This window comes from Seriola aureovittata, chromosome 5, assembly GCF_021018895.1.
Source record: "Seriola aureovittata isolate HTS-2021-v1 ecotype China chromosome 5, ASM2101889v1, whole genome shotgun sequence".
In the NCBI taxonomy this organism is placed as follows: domain Eukaryota; kingdom Metazoa; phylum Chordata; class Actinopteri; order Carangiformes; family Carangidae; genus Seriola; species Seriola aureovittata.
The window spans coordinates 17,373,669-17,389,474 of record NC_079368.1 but is presented as its reverse complement, the minus strand read 5'-3'; the positions used below and the strand labels follow the sequence as shown (position 1 = coordinate 17,389,474).

Genomic DNA, 15,806 nt, shown 5'->3' with positions numbered 1-15,806 from the left:
ATGTTATAATTAATCATTTTTTGTCATGATAATAATGACTTAGAATAATATATCCAGATAAACAAGATAATCATGATTTATAGCCACTGAAATAATGAAATGCTACATGCAACCACGGCCGTTTGCATCTTTAATTCGTACTGACTGCTGTGTTGTGCCCGTATCGTCTTGTGTACTTCATACCATCTATGAGAAAAACCTTTTTTACATTCCTTGCACATTCCCAGTCAAGTTTTTAACGTGCACTGTCACATGAAAATAAACCATTAAAGAAAAAGCTTCTATAGCTGCAAGATCATTAACCAAAGCCAACGATGTTCGTTCTAAAGCGGAGGGGAAATTTTCATGTAACCTGCCTCTAACTGCCGTCCATCACCACAGCAATTAGTTGATTAATCAATGAACGGAGTGACAGAAGATTAATTGGCAACTATTTTGATCATCGATTAATCAATTCAATTGATTTTCTAGCACAGATGCCAAACGTACTTTAAGTCCAGCTTCTAAAACGTGACGATTTCTTGCTTTGCTTTGTCATAAAATGACAGTAAACTGAATATCTTTTGGTTTTGTACTGCCGGTCGGATAAAACAGTCTGCATGTGATGTAACGTTTTTTTCAGTTTTTTTCCGACATGTGTCAGACAAAGCAGTTTGTTAGTTGCTACATCAGCTGAGTCAGTCTCGTGTTTGCAGCCATCACACTTCCTCCCACTCCTCCCTGAGCTCGGTGATGGACGTGCCAACAAACCACTGCCAGTTGTGCCAGACAGTGCGTGCAAATTTACACAGCCTTATCCTGTTGTACAATTTAACAACTGACTAAACAAATGTAATCTCACTTAACTGAATAAAAAGCCTTTGCAGGCCACGGGCCAGGATTTATCATGAATAAAACATGAACCAACCCTTAATATTAAGAGAGAAAATCCCCTCTGCTTTGAGGCGAACGTTACGATTTCTGTCTCCTCACAATGGAAAACAAAGAGAAACTGTTTATTATTTGATCTGAAATCCCATTAGTTTAATAGCTGATGTATGCATGGTGCAGCCTCGAGCATCTTCAATGCATAAATTTAAAATAAAATGTTTTCTGAGGCTTTGTGCTCGGACATGATAAGAGGAGCTGTTGTTCTGTTAACCCCGGGCTTCAGACGTGATTTCTTTACTGCTTTTGATACTAAAGGACAATTTGGGCAGAAAGAAGTAAAGACATTTGGGCTGCAGGGCTGAAAGACCATAGAAAATACACGTAAAATGCAGTATTTTCATACATACATGTGAACTGACATGTCTCTATTTGCCACCGATGCAGCAGTAAAAGCGTTTTTATGGCTTGTCTGACAAGTTCGATGTTTAAATGCTCAGATCCTGTTAAATATAGAACAGAATCTTTATTAATAAATCATGTTATATATATATATATATATATATATATATATATATATATTATTGCTATACTGCAGTATCATTCTACTACCACTTTAATTTTTTAGCAAAATCATATGCGGTGTGGATCATCCTCTCTTTGTTTGGGGCCTTTTCTTGTTCTTTTTTCTCAGATTTCCTAAAGTTATTATCACTTGAACCAGGTTTTTAATTGTAAAAAAAAAAAGTATAAAAATACATCAAAAACACATTTCAAATTATATGTTTGTTTTCCCTCCCTTTCTGTATATCACATGCAGCAGAGATTCTGAGAGAAAAACAAACATATTTAATGGCAGTGCTCTGATTGTTTTTCCATTGGAGTGAAAGAACCAGGAGGTGAAGCTTGACTCTTCCTCCCATAACGTCAGCTGACTAATATGAGAGCTCACGGATCACTGCCTAAACTCATTACCCTCGCTGTTTCCACCACACTACTGTGACTGCTCATAATTAGAGGTGTCTGACGCTGGCATCATTTTCAATGATTATCAAAGAAAAGTCTAGTGTTACAGGAAGTTGTACAGTGCTATGTATGTCCACGTACAAACATTGCCTCAACCGCACTGTTTGGAAAGTAAGTTCAGGTAGAAACTGAGCTAAACTCACAGCTAACATGGATCCAAACCTAAAAAACTGTTGTATGTTAGTGGATGTTAATTACTTCTGTCCATGTTGTCACTTTGAGGAAAACACAGGAATTTCAAGGCAAAACAAAACTGTTCTAGGTTTGACTGAACAAATTTATCATGATAAACTTTTACACTGTTCAAAAAACCTGTTAACATCAGGGTGAAAGAGTGAGCTGCAGCCCCAAAATAAGTTTCAAAAGAACACAATCATGATCCAACATGGAGGCTCCGACACCAACCTGGAGATGCGACGCTATGGATCCATTTCACCAGTTTTCACAGCCGCTAGCAGCTTACTGTATTATGTTTAACTAATTTGAGTGTAAAAATGGTATTTGTGAAAAAGAGCAGTCTAGCACATAAAAGCTTTGCTTAACTCAATTCTTAAAGGAGCTATTTCTAAGTTTTGCTATTGCTACATAGCTAACATTAGCATTAGATGTTTATTTACCAGTCTAGAGGAAACGTTGCTAGTTCAGTATCCAACTTCCTTCCTTAACTCACTGTCTCCAGCTGTGGAAAGCAACACCAATGGTGACTCTTGTTTTGCTTTTATTTCCATCATTTCTTTTCTTCTTCAGAAGTTAGCATGCTAACCAGCTAGCCACTACTTCTTCAGGGATTCAACGCTACCGAATTAGCGTTGAATCCCTGAAGAAGTAGCGCTGCCTAAAGGGTTGATTATAACCACTTGTCTTGTTAATGCAACGGCTAGTGGCTAGACGGTCCAGCTAGCTGGTTAGCATGCTAACTTCAGAAGAAGAAAAGAAGCGATAGAAATAGAAGCAAAACAAGAGGGTTACTTTCGACCACTGGACACTGAGTAAAGGAAGTTTGATACTCACAACATCTCTTCTAGACTGGTAAATAAACAGCTGTTAAATGCTAACGTTAGCTGTGTAGCAATAGCAAAACTTACAAATAGCTCCTCCTTCTTCACTCTGCCAAACATTTGTATATCTTAACACAAATAAAGAAAATATATCTGATCAATTAACCCGCTCAAATAATTGATAAAAGTAGGTTGTTGAAAATATGTCTACTATGTTGTAACCATCAAATATGATTATACAGATATTTCTAGGCTTTGGCCTGAGCTGAAAACAAACGTTACATAAGATTTTTGGAGACAAAATTTTGGTAATGAACCTCCTGTATTCACTCATATTCATAAAACCAACCTGCACAGCCTCTAAAGTCAAGCTTTAATAAGATAACCCTCCTTATTGGGGTTAATCAGCTTAAACTGTTCACTGCAGTCCTGTGTGGCGTTCCCTCCCCAGACAGGTCGGAAAGTCACTAAGCCAATTTCATTTCCTCTTGGATTACTGGATTTGGAGATGGGGGGGGGGGGGGCAAATATTAGCGAGTGTAGTAATTTGGATCCTGTGTCATGGAGGAAGTCGACAGGAGGGGAGGCGAATTGCTATTGGCGCAGATAAAGTGAGCAGAGGCTGCACAGTAGCGTCCATCAATCTACTACAAAGAGAGAACAGCTCATTTAGAATAAGAGCACAGCAACAGAACGAACTGTGCAAGTACAAGATGTTCAGTAAAGTGGACAGTATATCCAGCAACTGCCAACCACCCAGCTCCAGTTCTTCTTACCTAAAAAGTCTGTATTTCTCTGTTGGTATCACGGTTTGCCATCTGCGCTTGTTTGGTCAAAGATAAGACTCTGAAGGTCGGGGGTCAGAGTGCAACTCTGCCTTTGTTTTCGGGCCAGGAAGTTAAGTGGAGGTGTTAAGGTCAACAACAAAAAAAAACATCCACCTTCAGCTTTTCAAAGGAGTGAACCTCTCACATCTCAGTTCAAATATCCGCAGAGGAAGACGACTTTACTCATCTTTACTGGCCAGAAGATTTGTCCTGACACTCTTAAATGTGCATTTTTTTTCCCCTTTTCAAAGAGAAGTTCTTGTTAGTTTTGTGCCCATGAACCTGCAGCTAAAATGAAGGGCAAATGTATTTTAACAGTTGGCATTTTATTCTTAATTTTTATCTTAGGTGACTGACTGTGCCTCCAAACAAGTCAATATGCACACATTTAATGTTCATGCTGCAGCAGAAAACTATAAGAATCATCAATCAATCAGATTATCATGCATCAACCAACCCACTATTTATTCATTTCTTGATCTGGTTTGACTTTAAAACTGCACAGATAATGTACAAAGCACTAAATAATTTACTCCTAAATGTGAAATTAGAGAGAGACTGTGTGAATTTAGGGGAATAATAATAATGATATTAAACTAGATTTAAAAAAGCAAGGGCAAGGACAAATCTGTCAAAGGCGTAAACGAAATGTTTAAAAATATGGTGATAAATGAAAAAAAACTGAGATATGAACATTTCATAAAGTAGCAGTGAAAGTATTTTTCTCTCACTGTGCGTTAGACTGCAGTGAGAGAGTCGCTGATTCACGTAACGTTACATAGTCACGCTTCATTTCTCTGTGTATTTACTATGTATAAATATTAATAAGGATGTTTATGTTTGCTAAATATGAACATATTCTCATCCACTTCCTCAGAGAACTAAATTAAACCATCAGTTGACATCAAACTCTCTTTTGAATGAGACATCATCACACTGAGCTGCACAAAGTGACATTTCCAGGAAGAGTCGTCGCTATTTTGACATGAGCGGGTCATCGCTCTCTTTATAGAGGCAGCAGTCAGCACTTAAAGCAGAGACGGACATGTAGTGTGTGTGTGTGTGTGTGTGTGTGTGTGTGTGTGTCTGTGTGTGTGACTATAAAATAAAGTACGACACTTCCTTCCCCTTAGTTCAAAGCAGAGGCATGTGGAGGATTATAGAGCGTGTAATTGAATACCAGGTATTAAATGAGCACAGCAGGAACAAACACACACACACACACACACACACACACACACACACACACACACAAACACACATTAAAAAGAGTACAAGTCGAGCTTGAGGCCAATGTCCAGGTCATGACTAATAATCACAAGACCAGCAGGCTCTGAGACGAGCTCGCGTGGAGCTAACTGCTCAAAATAAACAGATCCGCACAGATCCACCTGATCTGCCCGCTGCCACCCAGCCGGCTAATTTCATCCCCATGGCTCAGTGTTTATCTTTGTGTGTATGTCCATGTGAAGACATGAGCAGAACGGCTATGACATGGTTACATAACATCCGAAGGCATGTGTGTATATGTGTGTGTGACAGACACTGTCCAGTCTGATGCCAGCAGAGGGTTACCAGAGGTTACCAGAGATCACACACACACACACACACACACACACACACACACACACACACACACACACACACACACACACAGAGGCAGTGATGTGTGTGTGTTCGCTTCATTTATGGTGGATTGTTAGACACAATATTTTCATATGATTTCCAACAGGTGATGTTTATGGTAACTTTATTTGTCTGGTATCTAAAGCACATTTCATGCACGGGATCATTGAAGGCGCCATGCGCTGCTCAAACACGCTGTGAACTACAAGTGAAACTCTCAACCTCTGTTGACTCACATTTAAAATCTAAAAAATGTTTTAAAAAAGCTTAGCTGCTGGAAAAAAACATATTCTATTTGTCATTATTTGTGTTGCACTGTTGATGACAGTTGAAAACTTGCCCCTGGGCTAAGACACAGACACTGAATCAACTCATTAAATTACATAATGACAAGACAATAAGTCAGTAAATCAAATAATAGAAAAAGAAATATAATAATATAAACTATGGCAATTATTCCTAATGGTTGGCATTCAGTTGAGTATATGTATGTGCAGGGTGTATATCAAGACGATGCAGATATGGGGGGGGGGTGAAGTTAAAGAGGAAGTAATGAATGTTGAAGTCATTTATCTTTGTTGAAGTTCTGCTTTAGTACAGAAAAACACGTGTTTGAGTGTAAAGGTGCTGCCACTCTTTAAAGTCCATGGTGATGTTTGCACACTGCACTGCGGAGCAACCATCTGCCATTAATATCACTAATTCATCGGTGGGCACTTAGGGTGCCATGTGGAGCCCGGTCACTAACATAGCTCGGGTCAGGGGTTCAATTCCCGCTGGGACCGTCCGTGTTAGAATGTCAGCACTCGTGGTACAGTCCGCGGCTGTGGAACAATCTGTCCTCCACATGGCACGTATCACATGTGGCTCTAACAGGATTACATGTTCAATTTGACAGAAATGTCAGCGTGGAAAAATCCCAAGTGTTGTACAGAGACACAGCTGTCTTTCTTTAAATGAGAGGCAACAGAAAAGATTAGAAATAGAAAGACAAACAAACATTAAAGGATCAGTTGACTGGTGGCAAACTCTCGAAACAGGTTTAAGTTGTGTAACACATCGCAGTGAACGTCCAGTCTGAACTTTTCAAATCAATCTGCGCTTAAAGCCTGAACACAGTCTGACATTTTTAATCCTTTCAAAGTAAAGTTTTGAAAGTCACCGCTACTTCCTGAACACGAACAATAAGCTTATAACGTTTAAAGTAAATAATAAATCCTAACGAGTGCAGCAGTCCAAAGACAATCTAACTGATGAAAAATGAAGCGTAAAATATGTTCACATTTTAGAGAATGTAATTATTGTTTTCTTCATATATTATATTATATTTCACCGACCCATCAGCTGTTAATCAGAATGTTAATTATTACGATATAATTTCAAGCTTTAAATTGCATGAACAAAATTAAAATTAGTCCTAGCTGCTAATTTGATTCAGTGCATGTAAAAGTGAAAGGACACAAATAATTGTAAGAATATAAATATATTAAATCTACCATGAAAAAAAGGGAATTGAGGGATTTCACCATCTGACTGGATCCAGTTCAGTGACACTAACTTCACCGAGGTGTTCATATGAGGTCATGACATTTTCCCATTACTGGTCCGTTGGTCTGCATGTAAACACGGTGTGTTTGTATGTCGTAACCATGACTTCCTGGCTGATGCAGGACCAGGTCCAGTATCCCCGGCTGGCTGCGTTACTTTTATCTGACAGTGGACGTACTTTAATTCGCCCCTTGGCTCCTTCCCGCTGCCAAATTTTGTTGCACACACAAACAGACGAGGAGGCAGCGCTCCGGTTCTGGCCCACGTCCATGCTCCCAGCAGTGGGCTGCTGATGTTGGAGGAAGATCAGACCTCTGAAGGAACGCACTCTGTTTTCTGCCTTTTTGGAGAAGCACGTTTACATAACCAGTGCCCTTATATCAGGCTTATGCAACCACCCTAAACACATACCTTTTCTCAGCCTGGTGAAGTTATGCAATGGATGCTCTGGGTCTGTGACATTAGCAGAGGGTTAAGAGACCAAATGTTAAAATTAACTACGAGAGTGAGAGCACATGTATTTTGGCAGCAGGGCAGCTTCGCACACTGACTTCATGTAACTGGAAAGTCCCAAGTTCAGTTCCCCACATCTCTTCTGCATTTGTCAGTTAAGTTAAAAACAATCACTTCCAATGACTGATTCATATTTGTGCTGCAACAATGAGTTGATCGATTGATAAAATCTGATAATCAACTCATCATTTGAAGGAAATGTTTGTCATTTTAAGGAAAAACTGTTTCATTTAGATGAGAAAATGACTGTGATGTCTGAAAACCAAACACTGGCTCCAGAGAGGGCCTTTCACAGGTAGGCTCTCTCACACACCTGGAACTAGGTGCCACTAAATCCTACAAAGTGGCCCTTTAAGAAAAAAATGGGGCATCTTATACTGGGGAAACTGGAAACACTCCGACTGCTCATAAGTATTCTGTGATCTGACATGATCTGAAAGCTCCAGAAAAGGCTCCTATTGATTGATTAATCCAATATGATCATTAGTTGCTGAACTAATTCCTACAGTGTGATTAAGATAATTATGCACAGAGAAAACCATACAGTCAGTGTCAGAACTAATAAAGAACAAACTGACTGTTAATGGTAAAAGACTGTAAACACAGTTCCTAATTGGTTTAACAGGAGACGCTCAACCCGCAACCTAAACCCCACCTTCATTAAAATTCAGTTCTTGGTTCCTCGGTCGGCGTCCCGCTGTCGTTGCCATGGGAAACGCATCCCTATTAACGGCGGAAGGGTCCTGATCCAGTATAAGCCATTTGGTGTCGTTTTATTCGTCTTTAATTAAAATCAAAAGAGCCACGCAATTGTCGACAAATGACTGCAGTAAATTATCTGTGATTAAATTACAGCGTTGAAGACTCATATGAGGCTCCAGATTAGATTTGGTTGTAATTCTCGAAAGAACGTTCAGAAAACCTCCAAATTAAAGCTTTTTTCTTCCTCTTCTATTTTACAAAATGTGGAAAATAATAGTCCTCATCCGAGTTTTACTTCTCAGACGCAGCTGCGTGTCGGATTTATCCACTATACGACGATGGGCACAATGTCCATATGGGTGAAAAGAAAAAATCAATTAGGATTTAGGCCCAATTCTGGCTTTATTATTAGATTAATCCCACAAAGACCCGTGATGCATGAGAGTTAAACCATCTGTGGTGATATCATGGTGGCTGCCTATCCCACTGAGAGTGCTATTATTCACTATCCATAACGTTAGCATAATCTCCAGCCGCCGTTTCCACCTGGACCCTAACAATCCTGATGCCTGACATGAAACGCAGAGGAGGTTTTAGTCAGGGAGGAACAGAAACCCTCAGTGGATCATCTGAAAGGCTTAAACCAGCTAGAAAGAAAGCCTGGGATTATGTAATGTGGTGGTTTTCAATAGCTTTATCACCCATGAACCCTAAAAAGTCTGATTTGTGACCCCCCGATGGGTGCACACATGCAGAGCGGGGATTTTTTAATTTTTTAAAGTCGTATAAATTCATGAATTTGAGTCCATATTGTTTTCACTACTTCAGTAAAGAGGCTGAATTAACTGGGGAGGATTAGGCAGGCAATAAAATTAGCTTTTCTAATTAATTGAATAACCTTTTGACTCTTGTCAACATCCCAGAATTTTCTTTTACTTGTATCACTTATGTTGCAGGGGACAAAAAAACCAACCTGTTCACACAGCTGCATTGTGGTGACTTGTCCCTGCAAGAGAAAGTCATTCATTGTAGCTCAGAAAAACAAAATTATGACCCTGACACCGAGGTTAAAACAGGAATCAGCAATAAGAAATGATTATTGTAGGAAGAAAGGCATTTGGAGACTGCAACGAATTTAATATGGATGTGGTTCCGAGGATGCAAGTTTACTGCTTTTGTTCTGCGTGATAGAAAAGTCTCTTTAGAGCATAATAACTTTTTAAACACACAGTTTGAGGGCTGAAGTTCTTGAGAACACTGGAGTGGAAAAACTGACTGACAAGTCTTAAATGACACATAAAGAAAAGAAAACGAGCGGATATGAGTTTGCAGTTAAAGGTTTTTGAAACTAGAGATGTTTCTAAACGCAGCGGAGAAACATACCAGTTGCTAATTATCCATATACAACGTGTATTTACTTGTTGCTGATGTATTTTATGTATTTAAATATTTGTATTTATTCAAATTTGTTTCCTATAACATCGTTGTAATGTATATCTTTTAATGTACTTCCATGCCTGTGTAAAGCACCTGAATTGCCTTGTGTCTGAACGGTGCTGTATAAATGAACTTGAATTTGATTGAGAGCTTAATTAAAGTGAATCATGTTTTGATTGTATCCGCAGAGGTGGAGAAAGTCCACAGCTGGTCAAATATGACTCCAATACGTGTGAAAGTTGTTCAGTTGAGTTTTAGTTGAGGTAAAAAAAATACTGCAGTCCTTTCTTTTAAAAATACTTAAGCATTCAAAAGTCAATTTTTCTCTGTCATTGTTCCACATTTACAGAACCCAATGACTCTTGTAGAATAAAGATGGAAAAAAATATGGAAGTGGCCATAAAAACACATCAACAAAAGGGAAAAGGACGGTCATTCCAAACATTAACTATCCAAACATTAAAAGACGGAAGTGCCCGACTTTGTTCCTCGGAGCAGCTGAAAGACTTGGACAGGTTCCACCAAAAAACAAAATGCCACCAAACATCAATGATCCGCTCTGGCTCTGGACCAGATTCAGCTCTTCACATTCTCAAAGGATTTAAACAGTCTTTCATTATCAGCTCCAAATACGTATTGTACCTGCGAATCAACACTGGACCCGCCCACCCACCTGCCGCAGTCCACTGCTGAGACCGGAGCAAGGTGGGGGGTGGGGGGGTGTCCAAGGCCTATAGTCAGAGCACAGCGATCCTGCTTAATGGTCACAGGGCCCAAGGGTGCCATGGAGACGGAGCATAAAGGGACACTTTTATTGTTTCCTGATAAATGGGAAATGGACGAATCCATAAATCTGCCGACTTCATTCGGTGCCGCTGGGCTAAGTAATTAAATGAGTCGTGCCAGTTGGCACCGGCTCACCATAGACATCCTCCCTCCACCCCCCACCCCCCACCCCCTCTGATAGATCCAGCCAGGCAAACAACCGGCCGGCTTAATAATTTCCTTTGTTGCTGGTTAATTGGCTTTCTGTGGCGTCTGCCATCGCCATTTGCATTTCACAACATCACACAGGCCGAGGAAATCTTCGCGTTGCATCAGAACGTGGCATCGTCGACAAAGAGACAAGACTTTCTTTTTTCTTTTTTTTTTGTTCCATCTGTCAGGAAGGGGAACGCATGAATTATGCTGAAATTAATTATGAAATTAATTTTTCTTAATGTATCAATGTGAATAAAAAGTCACGTTCCACCATGTTTAGAGGGTAGAGCTCCGAAAACAACAACAACACACACACACACACACACACACACAGTAACACAGACATCTGTTGCTGCTTTTGGGAATATTTATCCGCAGGAATTTTGGGTTAATTAAAATTCCCACGACTTGCTGTTTTTCAATTACAACCAATGTCGCCCATTTCACCCTCCCGAACCCACAAGTCCTGACTTTGTGTTCGTTGTTATCCAGTGAGAAAAAAAAGTTCACACGGAGGTGACTCACCAGTCTGTTGTCGAACCGCGCTCTCTCATTGGTCAGTGTCCCAAAAATAGTCGGCTGAGGGGAAAGAAAGAGAAGGAAGATTCTGTTACTTTCATACAAACACATGTTATTGCAAATGTAGTTTATTGTGGTCATGTTCTGCAATGTGGCAGGAAAATCACGCTGTAAGTTTATTGATTTCTGAAGGAAAGTTGACTGAAGATCCAGATGCTGCCACCTTCATCGGACAAAGTCATCGGACGAACGTTCAGGTTTCCTTTTGTCATTGGCTTTTATTTTGAAATATTGCCATAACAGACACTTTTGCTTCGACACCAAATCATCCGCCATCTTGTTTTCGGTCGACTCTCCTCTTGCCGCATGATAAGACTCCGCTACTGTCATGTGATCTGACTCTGCTCTGTATTGATAACTAGTATTTTACATATTAGAGTTTTTTATTTGATGAACGTTACGTAATCAGTGTGCGCCTGAACACCGTGTCACTACCCCCCCCCACACACACACACACTTTCATAATTCCTAAAAAGCAACAATGAGCTCATGACCTTTTACCACAATCTGTTCTTTTTTTTCAATTAGTCTCTACACCACCCCATGAATGATTCACAGAACTCAGCCCCAGCCTGTATTAATAACTAATAAGGCTAAGTGGCGTGAGGGAACAGCTAGTTCGCTGGCACAGCGGTGGGGTCAAAAAGGGCCGAGATTACACCGGTCACGCCACGAGAAAAAAAAGTCCACTCCCAAAGCGGGAGGACCAGGTCTGCCGGCGTTATCCAAGCAGCTTGTAAATCACATCGGTCACTACGTGCCGCTTGGTTTTGCGCTGCTGCAACCTCGTACAACGGCCTGTGTAGGCTGCATTGTTCAGTAAAAGGAGGCTATATTGAGAATTTGTGAAATATTACTTGATCTCTTGATCCTCAGGATAGATAATGCAAACGGCTCGCAACCACCAAGATTTAAATCAGTCAAATCCCTCTTTCTGCTAATATGGTTTAAGAGGATTTTCTTCTATACGTTATTATGGCATCATTTCCTGGGAAGAGATCATTTCCTCTTTTCTAACTCTGCATCATATGTTTCATTCCTCCTCCTCCTGCAGCAGCATGACATACAAACACACACACACACACACACATGAAAGTATCCACAAACACACACACACACGCACACACACACACACACACACACACCTCCACTCAATCGAACGCATGTTCACGTCACCTCGACCAGGAGAATAAAACGCAGCATCTAGCTTGGTGCCGTCAAAGCGGCCTTTCTTATTGATTTCCTGTTTCTGTGTCACAGAGGAGCAGGTTGGCTAATAGGCCGAGTTATGCAACAGCATGCAGCTGCAGGCTTTTACCCATAAATCCCTGCCAGTGCTCAAGTTGAGGAGATTAAAGTTGAGCGAATGCCCACCCTGACCGTGGCAACACGGAGGTGGCTGCTGAAGGCTCCTTTTCAGTTATTTTACACTCAGCTGGAATAAAGACAAGGAGATTTGAAACTTTACTTTATGACTTCTTACTCTTTTGAACTATAAAAATAATAATAATAACTGAAATGATCTATGAAAGGATGCACCTTTTCGTTTCTCCAGCAGCAGTTTTCTCCAGGATTAATTTGTAAAACTTAAGTGTTTGGACGCCAATCACAAGAGAGCTGAGTCAACAGTCTGTAAAATCACTTGTGTTTGCACTGCATCGTTCCTTTAGCGCAAACAGGAGAGGGAATATTTGTTTACCCCCTCGTCCCTCCGAGCGCCGGGGCAAACTGTTAATTACGTGCTTGGTTAGGAGAGCTTGCCTTCTTTCTCATCATCCAGTTCTTTCCCCGCATGCAGAGACTGTACAACTGTACGTGTAAGGAACACCCTGAGAATCCAGCCGCTGTGCGCCCCCTTTATTCAGCGTCAGGTCGTGGATCATGTGACTCGCAAAGGGGAAGCACTTTATTCTGCTCCGTTGGCTCTTTTCTGTATTTAAAGCTTCGGCTTTAATTAGTCTGTACGTGCTGCCCACGTCCACATTAAACGCAGATGACTTCCATCAGTCTCGGCAAAAAGCATCTGTCCCGCTGTAATAAATTTGGATTTTTTATTAGCATCATTATACCCCCCCCTCCCCTCCCTGTGCCGTCAGTTTGCTCTATCTGCAGCTCAGCAGGTTTCTGCTCGGCCTCTGCTTTGTGCCTAAAGATTTATTTGTTTTACCTTGTTGGATCGGTTTTGTCCGACACACTCGGCTGAGACGGGAGAGAGTGTTGTGTCAGTGTTGAAGAGATCTAATTACAGACTAGACTCACCTCCTCGTGGTTTCTTCTGCCTCTGCCACTCACACTAGTTTCAGGTTACATCCCCGTTTATCCAGAGTCAGAGAAAATATGAACCGTTTCTGTGAAATGTTGTCATTATCGCTGAGTGAAGTCTTGAGTTATAGCTGAAAAAGTGTTTTTCAGAGGTCACCGTGACCCTTGACCTTTGACCACAAGAGTCTAATGAGTTCGTCCTTGAGTCCAAGTGGACGTTTGTGCCAAATTTGAAGGGATTCCCTTCAGGAGTTCTCGAGATATTGCGCTCATGAAGCCATAACTGTGTTTTGTGAGCTCACCACGCCCCTTGACCTTTGACCTCTGACCCCCAAAATCTAATCAGTTCATCCTCGAGTCCTAGTGAATGTTTGTGCTACATTTGAAGAAGTTCCGTCTTTATTGAGATATCTTGTTCATGAGGAATGTGACGGACAACCCGAAAACAATATGGCTTTTTAACTTTAACTCTCTCTCTCTCTCTCTCTCTCTCTCTTTCCCTGTCAAATAAAGGAATAAAAACCGCCCAAAAAAAACAACTTAAAAAACAAATCTCTACACTGATGGATGACTTGGATTCTGCTCAACGCACGAACACTTCACAACCTAGTCGGACATTTAGAAGAAAAGAAAGTAGAGGTTGTTTGAACACTAACATCACCGCTGACAACTGATCATTGTCCAGTCTCCCCCCGAGGGCTGAGAGGAGAGAGAAGTAAAAACGGAGGGAGACAAAGGAAGGAAGACGTGAGGAAGGAAAAGAAAAACAAGCGAAACATCTAACGAAACAGCAACGGCTCCTCAGAACATCCACTGCGCCTCTCAGTACTTTCCTTTCCCGTCATCAGATAATTGCTTTTTTTTTTTTTTTTGGGGGGGGGGGGGGGGGGGGGGACCATGAACCTCAGAGCGGAGCTTCTACGTGTGACCTTTGACCTGTGACATCTAACGACTACAAAGCTGCTGATAGGGCACGACCACCGGGAGACCGCTGCTCCGTGACATCTGAGGAACACTGGAGTGTTATCTTGATGACCGAGGTCTGAGCCAGAGCTGAGGCCGAAGGTCCAATATTTACAACCGATAGGAGACCAGAGCCTCAGCGTGATGATGATGATAGGCGATTGTTCTCCTTAACTGGGGTTGTCTTTCAGCGTTTTGAATTGATTCCACGCTTTGGACTTCCTGTCCCAAATACCGGTACATCATTACGACCAGCTCTGTAAAAGAGAGTGTCACCAAAACATGTTTTTTTGGGGGGTTTTTCCTGTGACCAACCGTCCAATCAAAACCTGGTCCACTAAGACTGTTCTCATCGACCGACCTTTGGTCGAACTATTAGGGGGGCAGCCCTGCTAATAAGTAATCGATGCTTTTCTGATTTAATCCATTCAAGAGTTTCACTTTTCCATCAGATTTTGAAAAAGAATTACGTCAATTGACCACAAATAACTAGAGCCAACGCTCATTTAACCATCGCTTTCCCTGCTGTTGTCAACAAATTCAAACGTACAATTTGCTCGAATCAATTTGATAGCAGTGTTATTTTTAAATCCAAGGTGCAGATGAAAACTTAAACACTTCCACACACACTGATACTCAGATGCTTTGGTGGCATGATTGTCCAATGATCACAGCTCTGCTCACTAGTAGGTTCATTTTATATCTACTTCAAATGCCTCTGTTGTGTTTATAGACTGAAATTTTTGAATTCAAACTATTTGAATAATTTATTTATTTATTTTTATGTTTGAATTTCCAATAAAAAAATGAGCTGGAGTTACTGTAACGTTCACACCAGAGCTGCTCTGTCAACAGCTGCTCCCACAGCTTTAGGACGTGTATAAAAAGCTGCTGTGATCAGACAGGTGTTGTATAAGAAGCCAAGCAGCCGCGTACAGATTTAGACAGGTATCTGGAGGACCTCTCGCTACAAAGGAACTTCAGCTTACATAACAACAGCCGTCTGAAAAAGAGGTGGACAGCCTCAGCCGGCACAGATTAACGTCAAGAAAAAACATCTCCATCATTAAAAAAAAAAAAATCCCCCAAGTATGGTTCATCTCTACTTTTTATTTCATTCCGCAGCAACCTGAGGCCACAGTTCACCCTCACCTCTCAATGACCCTCTGTGCAAAATGTCGGTCATGTGACGCCGTTACAAAACCTGCTCAGTGGTCTGTGTGACTTCTGGACAGCTTCCTCTGCCCTAGTTTGTAAAAGACTTGTGGAGTATGTGACTCAGTCCGTCACTCACCAGGAACCAGGTCATGAGCGAATCAGGCCGCAGCGCTGCTGAGTGATCGTGTAATTATAGCCGGTTGCGTTATTTTGATATTGGTTAGAGATTGACTGAATGTTTCATTTGGCATCTCTGAGCCTCCACTGTGAAGACTGTAAGGTGATTTTTGTTTTCTTTATATCTCTGGTTGGAGTCACT

General features: G+C 41.1%; 1 protein-coding gene across 1 annotated transcript in view; it reads right to left on the bottom strand.

The window, feature by feature from the left end:
• The window catches only part of rasgef1ba (RasGEF domain family, member 1Ba), a 115,955-nt gene that overhangs the window by 73,546 nt on the left and 26,603 nt on the right, over positions 1 to 15,806 (bottom strand). Inside the window, exon 3 of the mRNA XM_056375633.1 lies at positions 11,051 to 11,104. Within this exon, the coding sequence (XP_056231608.1) occupies positions 11,051 to 11,104 (54 nt within the window). The remainder of the gene's footprint in view (positions 1 to 11,050; positions 11,105 to 15,806) is intronic.